Source organism: Phaethon aethereus (genome assembly GCF_964289735.1).
Source record: "Phaethon aethereus genome assembly, chromosome: 5".
Classification (NCBI taxonomy): domain Eukaryota; kingdom Metazoa; phylum Chordata; class Aves; order Phaethontiformes; family Phaethontidae; genus Phaethon; species Phaethon aethereus.
Window position 1 is genome coordinate 49,937,268 of NC_138579.1, and position 18,077 is coordinate 49,955,344.

Consider the following 18,077-nt stretch of genomic DNA (forward strand, 5'->3'; position numbering starts at 1 on the left):
AGAGGTCTTTTCCAACCTTCATGATTCTGTGATTCTGTCTCCTCCTAACCAGATCTATTTTCTGGACATTTCATGCAATACTTTGCAAGTAAAACGTATTTCTGCTTCTTGAAATCGTTTTCATGCAGTTTGAAAGTGCCTAAGAAAACAGATGCTTTTGTACACTTGCTGAGGCTGCAGCAGAGCTGCCTTTCACTCGCAGCAGCCGGACACCAGGCACAGTCCCCCCTGCAGAGGGTCCTGGTCGTTCCGTGGGCGAGGCTGGGGACAAGGGCCTGGACCCTGCTCCCCTCGTGCTCCTCAGGGCATCTCCATGGCATGATGGGAGTGCCATCATGGGAGCGCCAGTGGGAACTGGATGCTGCCCAAGGGACAAGCAAAACGGGAAGGGAGAAAGCCCCAAGCTTTTCTCCCTAGGCCCACAAGACACATTTTCAGCCTGAAACACTAAATATTAACTACGTAGGGCAGACATAAACACTTATGTGTTTAGAAATTGAGATCCAGGAAAAACAGAAATAGGTAATAAATTCAGCTGGACTGAGGATGGAGTCACGTGATTTACCAGTCACTGACTCTGTGAGAATCAACCTCAGTCACTTCCATCCATGGAGAGAGAAACTTGTGCCAAGAAAAATGAAAGAGAACCCTTATTTGATCATTGTTTTGAGTTCCAGAGATCAAAAAAAGCCCAAACAGTATAATAAATAATAAAAAATGAAGTCATAACATCTGCATCCCTCCTGTACTACTGAAATGAAGTACCTATGCAAACACACAAGACTTGGGGTGGGAATAAGCCCACAATAGATAAAACACAGAGGACAGAAGGAGATCAGGGCATGTTGAACCACACACAAAATGTTAACAGAAACGTCAATGTTTTCAGATGAAGCCATAGAGCAGTAGTTTAGTAAGCTCCTAATGACAGAATGGGCCTGAATTCAGCTTGATTTAACCACTGGAAAAGTAACAAGCCAGAAGACAAGCTCAGCACTACACAATCCTACCTCAGGACAAGCAGAATCTTCTTGCAAGAGAGTTATTTTAGCAAGACTCAGCAACAACTGGTCCACAAGGTCTTCATAAAAAATGCAGATGGGATGGAGTGTTCATTAAATGAAGGGCACGCTTTCATTGTACGGTTCACAGATAGCGGAATAAGCCCAGTGTAGGGCAGAGCTCTCTAATCTCAACATCAGTCTTCACCCACAACAGCTGGGATAAATTCACCACCCCTATTTGGGAAATCAAAGAACTAGAGAGTTTGTTCTACATGAAAAACAGAAAGGAAAGGTAAAGGTTAGAGTCATTCTCTACCTGCAATAAGTAACCTGCACTACAGGCTTGTAGAGGCCCAGAAACCAGGTAGGGAATGTAATACTTGAAGAGTCTTGGCTTTAGAGCAGAGTGAAGTTAGAACAGGAAAACTTGTTGTGAGAACTGCAGATACAATAATCACCCAGGTAATGAAATCTTGTGGCCTGAGGCCTTGAAACTTACACTGAACAAAGCACAACATGAGTGGTGCTGCATGGGACAAAGTGAACCGTCAAGCAATGGAGGTCCTCTCTGAAGCCTCTAACAAGGAGGGAAGTGAAAACAAAGTCTGTGTGGTATTGTGCTCAGGTCAGTGTTCTTGAAAGCAGGGAGAAGTGTTGCTTGCATTAAGTTCTCTTTGGTGCTTCATTATTTACCTCCTTTAAAAAAAATTGACTTTACATGAAAAGGGTGATCTTTTCAAATATGCCTAAGAGCATGTTTGAACCTGCTAAAAGTTAACCTTACTTGTGCATCTAAATAGACACTTTGGGAAAAAAACCACCAGCATAGTTTTTGGCTTTCTTGGGATGCAGCCATAGGACACACAAGACAAACACATTCCTTTCTCAATGTGAAAAGGGCAGGGGTGCGCAGCAGCCTCTTTATTTCCCTGGCTCTCTCACTGCATAGTAAAAGTAGAAGGGACAAAGGTATGGAAAAGAAAAGAGGGGTAAAAAAAAAAAGGAAACAAGCCCCTCTGACTACCAGGAGAAGAGACAGACTATGTTGCGATTGCCATTCCAGAGGCAACTGCCATAAGAGTAATGTAACAATTTTGGAGAAGCAGTCCTGTAGCCCCTGGAAAGGAAGGCATTGAAAAAGTCTGACTATTTTTTTTCCCATTCCCTCTCTCCTCAATCAGCTCCCACAACTCAAAAGCTTGGGGAAGAGTGCTGCAGAGAACTCCACCATGTTGCAAATGACAAAAGAGTTGTGGTTGAAAAGCATCAAAAGGTCAGGGCAGATTTTTCTCTGAAGCACCATTCACGGATCTCACAGCAGTGAAGAACGCTTTGAGACAACTGCTGGCAGCCGCCTGTCCTCAACCCAGCTGCAAAGGCTTCCTCTCCCTCCTTCCCTTTAATATATGAGTAGGCAACTTTAGTGCAGCTCCTGGTCCGCACACCAACCGCTGCAACGCTGTGTTTACTGCCATGTGCTCCACGTGGCAGGGGGCTGGCCGAATGGTCGCACTCAGCTTACACTCCAGAAGTGGACTATTAACCCAGTTCCTGTGGCAACTTCCTCCTCTAGCAGACATTTAACGCAGTAACTTCTTTCAAGACTCCCCCTTCCACTGCAAGGGCTGGGTTCCGGTGTCCAATGCACAGAACTCATGTCAAAAGCATCAGGAGACTGCTCCCACCTAGCAAACCACAGGCAGGGAACTGCTAGCAGCGTCAGAGAAACTCATGACATATGCTATAAATCAAGGCCATAAAATATAAGCAGTACAAATCATGTGGTAAAATAGGCGGAAAGGAAATGGAGCTGAAATGGACTCCTTTTCTCACCTGATTGTGACTTGCAGACACCATTAAACTTTTACTATTAAACCTCTGCTGAAATTATAATCCAGAAACACACATTTGCTGTGAATACTGCCAACTGGCAACGTTCTTGTAGAGGGCCACTGTCTGACACTGGTTTCAGAGAGATGTGGTCCATCTCAGAGAGCGGGATGGAACAGAAAGGAGTTTATACCCAGTCTTCTCAGGGTATGACTTCTCCCACATGTGGGTTTTGTTTTTTTTTTTTTTTATTTGTTTGTGTGTTTTAAGCCTATACCACTTCCTGCCCCTCCCAGGGTGACACTAAAATATGAGAACAATGATGGAGTGGGAAATTCAGGGATTTACCTGAATAGAGCAACAAAACTCTGTAGTATTTTAACTGTAGGTAGTGGTCTGAAGTCTGAATATGGCTTAATGTATAGTTCCTCGTTTGATGCCTCCAGAAAAGCCAGAAGAGAACGATTCAAAAACTGAAGAGAGAAAGAAACCAGAAAGCAAACAACAGGAACAAGTGAGGAAAAGCCCCTGACAGCTTACAGGAAAAAAGGCAATAAAAAAACCAAACAGGGAAACACAAATTTGACTTCATTTCTTTACAAACAAAAACTTAATAAACTGCTTGAAGAGTTTTTCCGACATGAGAAAGTAGAGAATACAGTGCGGGTGAAACGATGAATGAAAGAGCACAGGAACAGGTTCAGTATTTTTTCTCCATATTTACACTAGGCTTTCTGGAAAGACTGACCATATTACTGATGTACGGATAAGAAAGGCACAGACCAAAAGTATTCCTATACCTTCCTGGGAAATGCATTATTCGAAGGTTAACTCATTTCACAGTGTTTTTCCATGTTGCTTGGTTTCCACCTCAGACAGGCTGTAGAGCTTGCAAAGGCATCGCGCTGTGATCTCTCTCCAATATGCAAGCTCATGATACCACTTCTGCACATTTCCTCAGGCATGTCCAGCCAGAGCACCTTCACACAGAGTCTTGAATTACATCCAGCTTGGCCAGGAAAGTACTCTCTGGATATTTTCTTGCAATTATCAGTCATGACGAGAATCTGATCTCATATGGCTGCCAACTAATCATCAACTATCTGGTATTTATATATCCAGAGGTGGTGGAAAAGGCAGTCTGGAAAACAAAGGAGAGACCAGCAGTGGCTTCTGCAAACACTCAGTGATTTAATCACACTTGTGCTGCGAGCTCAATGGAAAGAGCAAGAATTTGGGCTCAGGAATGTAAAACCTGGCAGCTGATTCATCACAAAACTGATCATGTGTGTGTAAGAGCAGAAGGTTATCACCATATCAGTCTTAATTATTGACCTGGCTCCCACACAATATCAAATGACAAGACTATGGCCAAGTGATCCTTTCATAAAAATAAGATAAAAAAAAAAATTAAAAATTAAGTAACAGCATGGTTTAAGCCCCTACCTATGATCTCCACCCCCTATTTGCAAGCCAGGCTCTGCTCACTGCCACCATGTCTCATTTTTATCGTAATAGGTCCTTCAGTCCTCCCATACCTACTGTAGCCACCCTGCTGTCTGAGCCCATCTCTGAAGAATCTCTCTATCTAACCAATCACAAACATACCTGTTCCAATCTGGTCAGACAAATTTGGCTTTAATAGCAAGCAAAAACAACCAAAAAAGATCAGCCTGGAATTTGTTAGCTTTTGAACAGAACATATGGTCTTCTCATCTGCCTTTTCCTGGTTGATCACAGTCATCCAGTTATTAAACAAGGATATAACTTCCCCCACAGCATTGCTTTCCTGAAGTCACATGCTTATTGTTTTCTGCTTCTAGGATGTGAAAAGAGAGAATTAAATTTGACAGCCAGTTAGTCACTTGCCGCAAGGACTCTCTCTTTCCCATACAATATTCCTACGGCTATGGGTTCTTACAAGCATCAGTGCCAAATACCTTGCAGAGCTTCCATTTAATTGCTCATAACAATCCCCTTCCCTCAAGCCAAGTCCAAGCCACCTCCTTGCAAACAGTCAGCAAGGCTCCAGCCACCATACACTTCAAAGTTAACTGACACAATAGTTCAAGTTTTAGTTCAGAAAACCTTTCTTGCAGAAAACTCTCAGCTCTAACATTTGTTCTGTAGAAGGACAGTCCTAAATCTTCTCCTGTAGAGGGGTAAATCATGAACACCATTTGCCATGGAAAAACCTGTCTCAAAAAGTCTAAAAGTGTTTTCCTGGACAGCCATCATTAAACTGACGTTGGTGTTTGCTAGCTATTCAGCATGTAGGAGGCAAAGGGAAATGACAATCTAAGAGTACACAGTTGAACAAATGGAACAATCTACTTTTTCATTCCCACAGGTTTTAGTGCAGTATAACACATTTCCTAACCTCTTAACAAAAACAACAGATCCTCAAAATTACTTCCACTTAAGAACTAGTTGGTAATCATGGCATTTACTGTGGTGCAATAATGCTACTAGAACAAATGAAGCCTTGAAAGCTTCTGCTTTGAAGCCTTGGAGAATGCAATTCAGCACCAATGCCCAGACCCCACAGCGACTGGTTGGTGCACTTCAGGCGACAGATAATATTCAGAAATTATTCATAATATTCATTTTCTTCAAATGACTTTATAATCTTTCATAAAGCTTTCAAAAGTTAGAAGATTGGTATTCATCTGTAAAATAGAAATCTGGTATATGACAGACATCAACCCAAAATGCCCAAGGTAATTTACGACGCCAATAGCAGGAAGCATCAAGTGGCTCTAGCTGCTGCCACCTCTGTGCTCAGGACACATGAACAGGCACCCCCATTGCCCCAACCTTCAGCTATGTTAGTGGCAACACTAGGGATAATAGGGATAGGTACGAAAGGACTTCTGCACCCAACGCTTCCCACTCACCTGGTTGCTACCTCCCTTAACAGCCAACACCGACTTTGACATCTGAACTGAATTTGAACGGAGATACTAAAAGCACTTTATGGCATGGTACCCTCCACACTCCTCCTGCTGCTTGTTCTCCAGGTTTTACTGTTTGCATAGACTCAATATTACAAATTAACAGAAAATTAATTATTCAGCTTCTAATTTCCATTGCATGTTGATGTTTATGTAATTGAAAACCATATAATTGTTTTGTGTTTTAAGCATCCCTCATAAACATGGATTTTTAACACAATACTTTCTAGCAAATTAGCACAGAATATCTGGTAACGTGAGATGGGAACATGAGTTAGTTTGGCAAGCTCAAGGAGCAGCACACAGACTAAAGGCTTGCGTGATGTCTCTCACTACTTCAGAATTTTCAGCAGGCAGAAGAAAATCCACTGCGGTGCCCAGCTTTCCAAGGAAGCTTGATCACACTCTGGGACACAAGTTTTAATGCAAGAGCAGCAAAGAGGGGGAAGCTAAAATTCAACAGCCTCATCCTTCACAGATTTTCAGGTACTGAAATGCTTGGCTGAGGATGAATCTCAGCTTAATCTAAAGCCTGGCAAGCAACTTTCTTTTTTGTGGTAATCCACTTGCTTACCAAGTTTCATTTGCTAGTTTTAGATCAGGTAGTATGAAATACCTTTCTCTGGAACTGTGGCTGGCAACTTGCTTGGGTTTTAAAAATCACCCTGAAGCAATTTATACTCCACACTGAATACAGCACAGTGGTATAGCAACTTAAGTGTGACCTGCGATAAAGAAACAAATGCCATATGCTTCAGCTGCAGGAAGTTAACGCTCCTGCTGACCTGGCTGGGACCAGCATTTGGAAGGAGTGGGGATGAAGACATAGTGAGGTCTGGTAGACACACTTTGATGTTAATACCACGTCAGTTGTAAGGTATTCCCCCCCAATTTAGTTTTCCATACCCTTATTCCTCCTATAAGATGATATAAAATCATATTTTCCGTAAAGCAGAGTAAAATTGTGGCTATGCCAGCACAATGAAACCACTTAGAGAAAAAAGGAATTACTCTAAGCAAGGATTTCTCAAAGTAACAGACACAAACAGACCTATGGAGGGCCTGCACACATGGGGTCGCCTACATTTCTGAGAGCAATTCTGCATTTCTAGCTGCCCTCCTCTCAAGTGCATTGCACCAGCACTGTTTCTAGCTCCAGAGACATCTGGCTGACCTGGAGTTGCTGCATTTATTCTTGTAGAGCAGATGTCGGTAAAACTTTTCAACAGACTTTGGTAACCCTGATTCAGGGGACTGTCTACGCTGAAAACATGCTGCTTTAGGTCAATTACATAATTGATTATATATTAAACAGCTACAACATCTGAATAGAGACACTTTTACACCTGGTCACGTTGGCTTTGCTTGTGGCTTTACATTGGAGTAAGAACACACATGTGAGCTTTGACAGAGCTCACATGTAAAAACTTATTCACAGATATAACTGAAGTTGTGAAAAGATACAGATATTAACCATGTGCAAAACCGGTTTCAGCTGGGGACAGAGCTGCAGCCTGACATTTTAGGACCCACATCTTCCAACTTTACTGCTGGCAGCTGCAAGGGGAAAAAACAAAACAAAATAAAAAACCTACCCTAAAGCCTGACACACAGGATGCTGGGATCTGTTTCTCCTGCTCACACAGGTCTGAGCAGCCAAACCGGTCTTCTATTCAATTCCACTGCTGCACAAAAAGAACAGTCCAAGAAAGGAAAACTCTTGTGCTCTCTGCCCAAGTCCCTGTGTAAACTGCTGAATGTAGTGAGTTTCCTCAATAGTTCACCTTGGGAAACAATTTCTAACTACTGATTACAGACACGACAATGCCAGACCAAGATTTGCAAAGGCACTGAAGTATAAATTAACCTCAGACTTTTTGCTGCCCTGGTTAATGCAGGCAGGTGTCAAAGCGAGATTTAGGCTGAAGCATTATCACTTAGCTAAAATTAATGTTAATAATCAGGCTAAAGAACAAGGTTTGCCATTTGATTGAAACTGCAGGGCTGACAGGACAGAGCTGGTGGGAGAGCTGTGCAGACCAGCTCTCAGCTGGGCTTGGAAGCAGAATTACAGGTTGGGGCAGGCTGGTCTGATGAATGAGGGTTAGGATAAAAACAGAAGAGACAGCCAAGCTAACTCCCGTTCTGCTAACAAGAGCTTCTCTTCAGTACTTAACCCAGGAAAACTTTGCTGTGGCTCCTCCCTGACATGCGTTTGCTATTACAGCTACCATTTCCCAACAAAAACCAGGTTGTCCCAGTAGTGAAACTGTACTAACGAAAATTAAAGTTTCATTTTAAATACAAAGGCTATAATCCTTTCCTACAATAACTACAGAAAAAGTACTTGGTCACCTTACCTGGAATTGATTTTGTTTTACAGCAAGTCAAAGATTAACATATGTGCCTTTTATTTGGATTCCCTTTTTTGACAGCATAAAGGCGGGAGGCTGGCACCTATGTTCCAGCAACAGGAGCCTTCTGCACAATTTAATGACACTGACATCTATGAAAAGTTAATGCAGTTCAGCAGCCAGGAGGTGTGACATGCCAATACATATGTTGCATTTCAAACACCTACATGCTGTTAAAAACTTGTGGAAAATGTATTTGAAAGGAATTGATTTTTACTAATGAGAGCTCAAGAGAGAATTTAATTAGCCTCAAGAACAATGGAGAAAAAAAATGTCCTTTATTTTAAACTTGTCTTCCTCTAGTGTGACATTTTATCACGTGTTTTTGAGGTTTTGAAGCATGGGCAAAGAAACTGGGCATGAAAACACCTCTTCCTGGAGCTGTTAATTAGGCATAAATGCCACAAAGTGAAGGTAAAAATATCTGAACACACCTGTTAAGAGCTCATATTTCGTTTCTGCACAGGTGAGGAAAAAACCATGCCATTTACAGTCTTGATTCCCAGCCCCCCTAATCAGCCCCCAGCTGAAAGGAAAGTAGCTGATACATGGTTACTATCTGCATGTACTGTTTCTGTAACTAGCTTGAGAACCACAATTTCAGCCCCAGCAACCAAAAAAAAAATCATGGGACTACAGCACAAGTCCAATAAGGCACTGCCATAAGAACAGCACTTCCATCATGGGAGTAAGATGTGCCTTGAGGGAAAACTACCATCAGCATCCTGAAATCTACAGAACAGGCATAATACAAGCCGGAAACACAAAGTCAGTTCCCCGTCCTTACTGTCTTCAAGGAATTGCGTTCAGGGCAAGATGATTGTTGCCAGATCCTCTTTTCCTTCCTTTTTTTCCTTGCTAGAGGTGTTGACAACCATGGTGAGCCCCCAGTGATGCAACACCTTGTCTAAGATTTGACCTAGGTCATAAAACTGATTTTTACACTAGCCAAGTCATCATCTGCTGATAACTGCTTTGAGCTTCAAGCTATCAAAGGTAGGCTGAACAGGAGATCAGATGAAGAGGCCGGACACCTCCCAGATGTATAAACCCCCTTTAAAGTAAGTTTGTTGCCCATTTGAAGACCTGAAGTCATTGCTTGTCTATTGCCACATTACAGTTGCTCTTAATAGAATAGCTGCTCTCCAAACAGTGGTAGCCTACCATTTTGGCAGCATGTCTATCATTATTCTGCCAAAATGCTAGGCCAAAGTGCCTGCAAGAGCAACATGCTGATCCACAAGAAGACAGGTACATATGCCTGTTCTGCAACAGAACCCTGGCATCTTTACCAGCTGAGGTAGCTGCAAGACACAGCGACTCAAATCCACTTGTACCAGCTGCCTGAACCTCTCCCTGAGATCCCCACATCTATTTTAAACTACTTTCATTGCAAAGCCTCGATGCACAGTGAAGAGTGCCTCTCTTCGTCCCACTCAGAAGTTACCACCCTTTTTAATGAGTCTGGGACCATTTACAATAATGCCTGTGTTGTTATCTGCTGTTTAAGTGAAGTGATCAATAATCAATTTTACAAACTACAGACTGGCCTGGGAGGCAGCCTGGATGGTGGAGTCCACATGTTGCTGAAATAAGTGCACAAATGAGCTTACTGGTCATCTGAAATATCAGTACCAACTAATATGAACATCTGCCTACTGTAACTCACCTTACACCTCTTATTGATTCATCTGCATAGACACTTTATTTCTTGACAACCCTCTCAAATAAATAATCTTATGAGGAGAGAAGAGGAAGCCTGGACTTAATCAGGGAATAGAGTAACAGAGGAAAGAAAGAATTCACAGCTGACAAAAACATTTCCATCTAGCAATTATTATAAAACAGGGATATTAGAGAGCTAAATACGCTCAGGTAAAATCTTCATTTAATAAAACATTCTCAGTGACATTTTATTTGTATCCTTCCTTAAGTTTCTGCTTCTATTCAGTGTATCTCAGAGTACTGAACTCCTGCTGTAGGCTGAATCTGGGCTAAGCTGATGCACAATAATTGCAAGTTCAGCTTCAGTTTACAGACTGAGTCAATAATGAGTCAAAGAGAGACTCAATAAAAGGAAACGTATGCAGCCAGGATGAGACTACAAAGCTTTGGGATGTCTAAGTGATACCACAGCATTTGGGAATTTCAGAATTTCAATTTGCCACATGCAAAGGGCTGGTTACAAGCTCCATACGGGGATGGAGTGGGATATTCTGGGAGCTATTTGTGTTTCATAAGTTAGGTTTTGTAGTATTTCACTGAAATTTAGATTATGTCTGTTCCACTTGGCTGTCAGTTCTAAAACACACTTTGCATTGCAACTCAATCGTGCAAACATCAGCAATGGGCTATAGTGTTTACCATTACAGCCAGTCCCCTTCCAACTTTGTCTCACCTACGCCTAAATCCACACAAATTATCATTACAGAATTTAATTTCAATAAGTCAACCTTGTGAACTGTTTTCCACTTGTTTGACACAGTGTCAGATTTGCCATTTTTTAATATGCTGCCAATTTTTATACAAGCAATTTATAGATGCCACAGAGGAATGAACAGAGACTTCTGACAACTGTGTATGCTTCTAAATCTGTTTTAGAATATTGGGGTTTATCAAAATTCGAATGCAATTTCAATGAAAAAATACGAAAAAATTAAAAAAGGAGGTACCCACATGCACAACAGTGGACAGTACCAAATATACTGTAGAAACATAGGGCAGGAATCAACTTCAGGACACTTGCAAAACATTTGGTTTATAACTTGACCACAGTGGTACTGTTTACTAACAACTGCAGAGCCAGAATTGTAGGAACATTACTGAAGCCAAGAGCCTCTCTTTACAGCACCAGAGTGAATATAGACTTGCAGCAATAAAACCCCTTTTCCTAAGCAACAAGGTTAAAGCTAATAAAGGTATTTAGCAGACTTAGAAGGAAAGAAAAGAAGGGCCAGGAGAGGAAAAGGAGTTTGAGTTAAAATATCCAGTATGCTTTTGTTGGTAGTAAAGCTTTCTAGACTAAAAGTACAAACTGGAGGAGAAACTAAAAGAAGCAGCACTGTGAAGACACATTTAGATAAAAAGCACTTAAGAGAATAAATAAAATACAGTCCTAGAACTGAAAAAATTTACATGGTTGTTGAAAAATATTAGGAAGGAGGAATTCCCTTCCAATTGAGTGGAAGAGCAAGAAATCCCCCCAGTGACAGGCAGGCCCAAGGAGTACACCCAGAGTAGCTGCTGTGAATGACTAGCACTGTCAGCTAATTCAAGGCATAGGGAGAGATCTTAAAGCAATAGGGGGAAAAAAGTGTATGGGGGAGAGGAACTTTCCTGGATTAAGATCCATTAAGTATAGAACAGAAGCAGAAATTTCCAGCTGCTACAAGTGTTGTTAAAACTGGGATAATGCCCTAGGAAGAGCAATTCATATATGCAACTCATGGATAATCCAAACAATTATATTCTCCATCCAATCCCAAAACTCAGGCATACACTTTGATGAATACACCACATTCTAGACTAAGGGAAACATCTGGCCATATTACTTCCATGCTGGAAACCGGAGATGACCAAAGTATACCTGGGGTGTGTTAAAGGAACACCTCTGAAGTTTACCATGGCAGCTACAAAAGCTACAAATAATTACTGTCAGGATTTAAAGCAGAATTGTTTTACTTGCTGATAAATTGTCACGGTTTAAGTTTTTAAACTGACACTTTCTCCATGACATACAAACCTCTATAAGACGTGCAACACTCAGTTACAAGTGGTAAGTAGAAGGGGGAGCGGGAACTTGTTCTCAAAAATTTGACCTTTCCCCCATTTTCACAACTAAATCCTGGGGCCTCTGTCTCCCTCCCCTCAAATGAATCTTATGGCTAAAATTAATCTTTATAAATGCATGGCTTCAAGCTCATCTCAAATTGCAGCATGCAAGCAAAGCTATTATTCATCAAGGACAGCACATTTTGAAGTGTTCTATGTCAAAGCTGGGTCAGTAAGTTTTTCAGCAGGGGGTCACATTCCTGTTTTCCTAGCCTGCAGAGTGACCCTTCTTGATTGAAAGGATCTTTATGCATGGAGGAGTATCTGACACAAACCAAACCAATATGCTACAGTAATGACAGCAGGATAAAGGAGGCCTTTGAAGTTCATGGAGGAGTAGAAAGAGGTGTTAATTTAAAAAGCTTGTCAGTATATCCAAGAGCAGACGGAGAGCAAAGTATCCATTAATAATTCACACTTCTGTTCCACATGTTATCATAGTATCTCAAAACAGTTTGCAAACATTGATTAAGTCTCACGACATCCCCCTGAAGCACACAAGCACAGATGAAGCTCTACTCCTACCAGCCAGGATGTCACTCTGGGAGCATTTTGTCTAGCTGGTCTATGCCCCCTCTTCCCTATCTGTTAAGTGGCGATAATGACACTTACCATACAGTGGTTCAGAAGCTTAGTGATTTCTAAATCAACACAATTTTAGATAGAAGGGCAATCTTGTATATCAGACTACAGTCAATTACACTGAACTAAAGCTACCAAATTCAACATGACAACATAGCTAGTGGGAAGAAAACCCTTTATCTTGATTTTATAATACCCTACAGACTTGCTTTGCTCTGTCCCTAAGCACCCAGAGCACTTGAGGTCTAGTTAATGACCAGGATTCTTGGGTACTGTGTTAACACAAAACTCATTGTATTTACAGTAATTAGGTCTGCTGTAGAAAGAATTGTGAGAAAGGAAAGACTGTCCACAATAGCCTCTAATTCTCAATTAACACAAAGTAGCTGGTGTGTTTGGAAGCCAGGACAGACATACCCATAGCTGCAAACTCCAGAAGGAATAGTCATTTACATTCAGATGGCATGTTGAGCACATTATACTGTTTAATCCTTGCTTTGAAAGACAGGTACACGAGCATCGTCCACTTACAGATGGCGAAATGGCAATTCAGGGAGACTCTGAGCTGCCAAAGTGCAAAGGCAATCACACACACTCCTCACAACCAGCATTTCACTTTGGGAACTCCTGATTTCCAACCCTGTACTTCGACTCTTTTTTTTAATAAAAAAGCCCACAAACCATTGCTGCTCTGGTCCTAATGACAGAGAGTTCCTTCTTCTTTGTTTAGGGCTCTTTCATGCATAGAATCAGACAGAATTACTTTCCTTATCCCTTTTACTAATCTGACTTTTCCAGAAGGACTAAACATAAAGACAAAAGTAACAGCTTCATGAAATACAGCTCTTTTCTTCTCCTGAGCCTGACAGTCACTTCCAAAGCAGATTGTCATGACAACAAACAACCTGGAGGCAATCCAGCCAATTAATCTGCAGAGGAAGCAGTCATCCCAACCTTGGAAAAGAATACTGGTGCTTTAAGCTTCAGAAGGAAAAAAAAAAAAAAAAAAAGAAGAAACCCAGCAAGAACAAGAAAACTTACCACCCGCATTAATCTTATTAATCTGCTTTAGGCCTGTAGTGAAAAACAATTCAGCCCTTGGCACAGAGGCAGCAGCATTGCTGCAGCAACAGTACACATGTGCTAGTTCCTCACCAGCCCCTTCCTCCCGCCCAGACAGAGGGTAGGGGCAGGCCAGACGCCCCTCTCTGAGGCTCTGATGTTAGCAGAGCCATGTTCCCAGGCTGCAATGCAGCCCAGCAAGCAGGTGTGTTATCAGGATGACCCCTTCAGTCCTTACATATGGAGCCAAAGGAAAGAGCTCATAGGTTAGGCAGAAGAATGGCACAGAAGAGATTGTCACATACCACTTCTATAAAGCCTGTTTTGTTGGCATTGCTGCTGCTGCTCCCCTGTGAGCTGTCAAGAACATTCATCACCATGTCAAGCTCAGACTTACTTTCTCTTCAAAGGACTAAATCATCAGTGCAGCTAGATATTAAAGTAATTCTCCTTCAATTTCCCTAATTTCTTCTTCCTTCATACCCTGCTTTGCCTCTCTTTATGTGTCCTGCTTTCTATAGGCCCAAGCACATCGCATCCCCTGCAAATATCCACCATCCCCTCCCATTTTTTGCTTATTCTCATCTCTCTGTAGTAACTCAGATGTGAAAATGTTTAGCAGCTGATACCCAATACACATCATTTATTAACCTCAAGTCATTAATCTACACTTCATGTTTTATAAAATACTATGGTATTAAGTTACAGAAAAAAACCCACAGCTGAGGAGCACTAGATGTAGACTTACAGCATAAGTAAAAAAGAAAAAAAAGTCAGAGATTGTGTTTTGAGATTCTCACAAGACTCAATACACAACAATTTTCAAACAAAAATTTTCTTCCCTGTCCTCATTTTTTTCCTCTAAATACAGAAATAAGGAAGGGTAGGAATAAATCCTTTCACTGCAGACCGTCCATGCCTTTCAGAAAGTAACTAAGAATGAGGATCTAAAGCTTTAAGCCTACACAGATTTACTCATCTGGTAAACAAACCACTGAACTACTTCAAACTGAAGTTTTATTGTTGATCCCTCCAGGTCTGATTCGTCTCTCACAGAAGTCACTAAATGGATTCCCAGCAACTTCAGTGAACACTAGATCACAGATTATAAGCACTTCCTGCAAAAATGCATTTTTACTAATCTGAAAAATGTAACAATCTTCTGATCACTGAGATGAAACGTATGCACACACACTCTACATGCTGCACTCTCATTATCTGCAAAATTAGGAAACCACGGCTCTAGCCAACACAGAGCAAGCAAACAGAATTGTATTTTCTACTGAGCCTGTTCCACATTAATTAGAGTTGGTATAATACCGCAGAACAGAATAAACACCCTGTGCCTACCTTGAGGGCTTTCGCAGCTTTCTTCATCACTGTTGTCTTGACAGTTATTTTGACTGTCGCATACAAAGCTTTTATCAATGCAAAGACCATTTTTACAGTGGAATCGGGCAGTAGAGCAAAGCAAGGGATTTGCCGCTGCAAAAAGAGAAAGTGAGATCTTTCATTAGGAATTCTCTTACCCAGGCATGAAATAGCCATTAAGCAATCAACAACAGGTCACAACTCAACAGTTAGTCAATTTGCTGAATATGTGGGAGTAACTTGGCAATCAAACTAACCTTGTCTCGCTAAACAGAGAGCACAAAATTTCTAATTCATACAAGATTCATTAAAATTAGCAGAGATTTAGTCCACCCACAGTTGTGATAAGCCTTCTGTTCACCTTCATGAGACCCCTGCCATGATCACTGTTCAGTGCTCAGCATTTGCTCACACCCATTACAACAAACTCAGTTTAGTTCAAGTTTCGTATTATAAGCCAAGAACCCTGAGTGAGAACTACCGGGCAGTGGTTTATTTACCTCTGCTTCTGTCTTTTTCTACCTTCCCCATCTCCTCATTATTTTTAATTGATACAATGGCAATGTTGACATTTCTCAACTTCTCAGTGTTTGAATTTTGACTCCTTTTTAAGGGTAGTATGCACATTACAACACCACCCAGAAAATCCTCTCACATAAGGCCCAGTGTTGCACACAGAGCAGAAACAGAATAATATTGAAGCAGACTCAATTTAGGTAAAGCAGTCTTCTCACCCATGCCAAACCCAGCAGTAAATATGCTATAAGATGTGATGTCTAGTTTCATTTAAAGCTTCAAGCAGTGCAGTTTTCACCACTTCTCCTAGCAGATTACATCATAGCTTCAAGGTATTTCACTGTCAAGGAGGTTTCCTTGATACTCATCTTTTTCTTTCTAATTTCATCCCTCTACTCTTAGCTACAGTCCAGTATACATAAGTACATAATCCCTCCTTGAACAGAGTCTGCACCCTTCATATGCAGCATATGTAGCCTTATCTTCCAACATAGTCATCACTTAGCTGAGATATGCATTATTTAGCAGTTTTTAATATCTCCTCATAAACCAATCTCTCTGTTCCTTAATCATTTTTGGCACTCTTCTCTGAACTCCTGCCAGCTTTTGGTAATGAGGTGACTGAAATGGAATGCAACTTTCCAACTGAAAACCTTAAAAAAGCTGTTTAGATGCCTTGTCTGCTTCAAAGTGCTTCTCTGCCGCATAACAAAGGGGATTACAGTTCCCAATATTAACTGGCTTCCTATTTTTCATTCTTTAAAGTAAAAGCTGCCTTTAAAGAGCCTTTAAAAAAACCCACCCATATAACTTTGAAGTCTGCCGTGCATATAACCTGCAATATAAATAACAAATGCTCCCAATTCCTCCAGCTCCCCAAAAGCATGTTTATCATGAACACGCTAAATCTCCTTTGGTCTCAAACTGTTGCACATATGCATAGCAAGTTGATTTTCCAGGTCACTTTAGGGCCTACAGCGTTGTTCCTCTACATAAGCAAAGCAGTGACTAGACACTTGGATATGCTAGAAAATACCAAGCACATGCTTAAATTACATAGAAAATCAGGGAGATCATCAGCTGTAAGGTCCTGTTGGAGCTACACACTACAAGCGCATGGGAAATTATGTCATTCACAACCAACTCCATGAGCTGGTGAATTTTCAGTTGAGACCTGCCACATGTAAGTCCACCACCTCAAGGATATTCAAAGCACTTTTGTCAAAACTTCTTTCTAGTCCACTTGTTTAAGCATAACCCAAAGTCGTTTCCTTGGCTTTCAATCTTCTTTCTCTAGCTTCACTTGCTCCACAGAGGTACTATCTCCCTGCCCCAGTACTCTCAGGGCCCAAACCAGACTCTCTAGGCCAACAACAGATGGCACCTTAAGAGATGTTCATGCTGGGGGGGAAAGCACACAAACAAAAAAGGCAAGTCCTCAAAGAAGCAGACAGTGATAGGTCACTGTGAAGATCACCGCTTTTGTTATCTTTGAAAGCTGGTGTCTGTTGTCCTCCTCCTGACCTTTAAATATCATTAAAAGGAAAAACTCAGCTCCAACAAGAGAATGAGCAAGTATTTGCTGTAAGCTTCTGCCTACAGACCCATGCTTTTACCAGCTAGTGATAACAGCAACAGAGCTGGCTGGATCGAACATAACCTTTCCATGCTGCTATGATAATATCCCTGCTAGATTTACAGATACAAATGAATCTGTGCAGCCACACGCAGGGGGTTTAGTCCAAGTCAAGTAGTACTTCAGATGATTTCTCTGCTGCGACTTCCCTGCAAGCTGCTAAACAGCAGTTCAAGCTAGTGTATTGGCAGGCATGTCTGACTTTGAGTACCTCCTTCTCCTTCCAATAACCTGTTTCACTAAATAACCCTTTATTTGCTTTTTTGTCATTTGAGAACAGGTATAAGCAGAGAAACTTAAATGTGCTGATGAACAAATGTCATATCTTTCAGTGACAAGAAACAGGCAAATAAAAATTAAACAATTTTAATTCATATTTAGTATTTGCCCAATTTGAGTTACATTTCAGTACAGAGAACCTGTTCAAAGCAAACATGCAGATTAAATCTCATTTCAAAGTTACAAAGGGGCTTGAAGTATCATACAGGCATTATACACAAAACAAGACTGAGTTGGATCTTAAAAAAAAAAAAAAAAAAGAGAGACCATCATTTACAAAGTGAAAAGCACAAGGATCACCTAGGTTGTAAATGGTGGAGAATATTTAACTCAGAAACTAAAGGCTAACAAATGCTTCCTTTCTATGTAGTATTAATTAGCTGAAAGAAAAAGAAGTGCCCTCACTTGAAAGCAGGCTCATACTTACTGCAGTTTTCCTCATCGCTGCCGTCGGGACAGTCCTCAAAGCCGTTGCACCGGAAACGGCCAATGATGCAGTGGATCCCGCTAGCGCAGGGGAAGAATGTGGCACCACACTTGGATTTCGCTTTCGCTGGGAGAAGATATAGACAGAAGAGGACAAAGATGAAGGAAACAA

The 18,077-nt window shown here is 41.3% G+C and overlaps 1 protein-coding gene across 1 annotated transcript in view; it reads right to left on the reverse strand.

The window, feature by feature from the left end:
* Positions 1–18,077, reverse strand: part of LDLRAD3 (low density lipoprotein receptor class A domain containing 3) — a 132,943-nt gene that overhangs the window by 53,813 nt on the left and 61,053 nt on the right. The window contains exons 3-4 of the mRNA XM_082000725.1: positions 17,907–18,032; positions 15,028–15,162 (exon numbers count right to left, since the gene is read on the reverse strand). Of these exons, the coding sequence (XP_081856851.1) occupies positions 15,028–15,162; positions 17,907–18,032 (261 nt within the window). The remainder of the gene's footprint in view (positions 1–15,027; positions 15,163–17,906; positions 18,033–18,077) is intronic.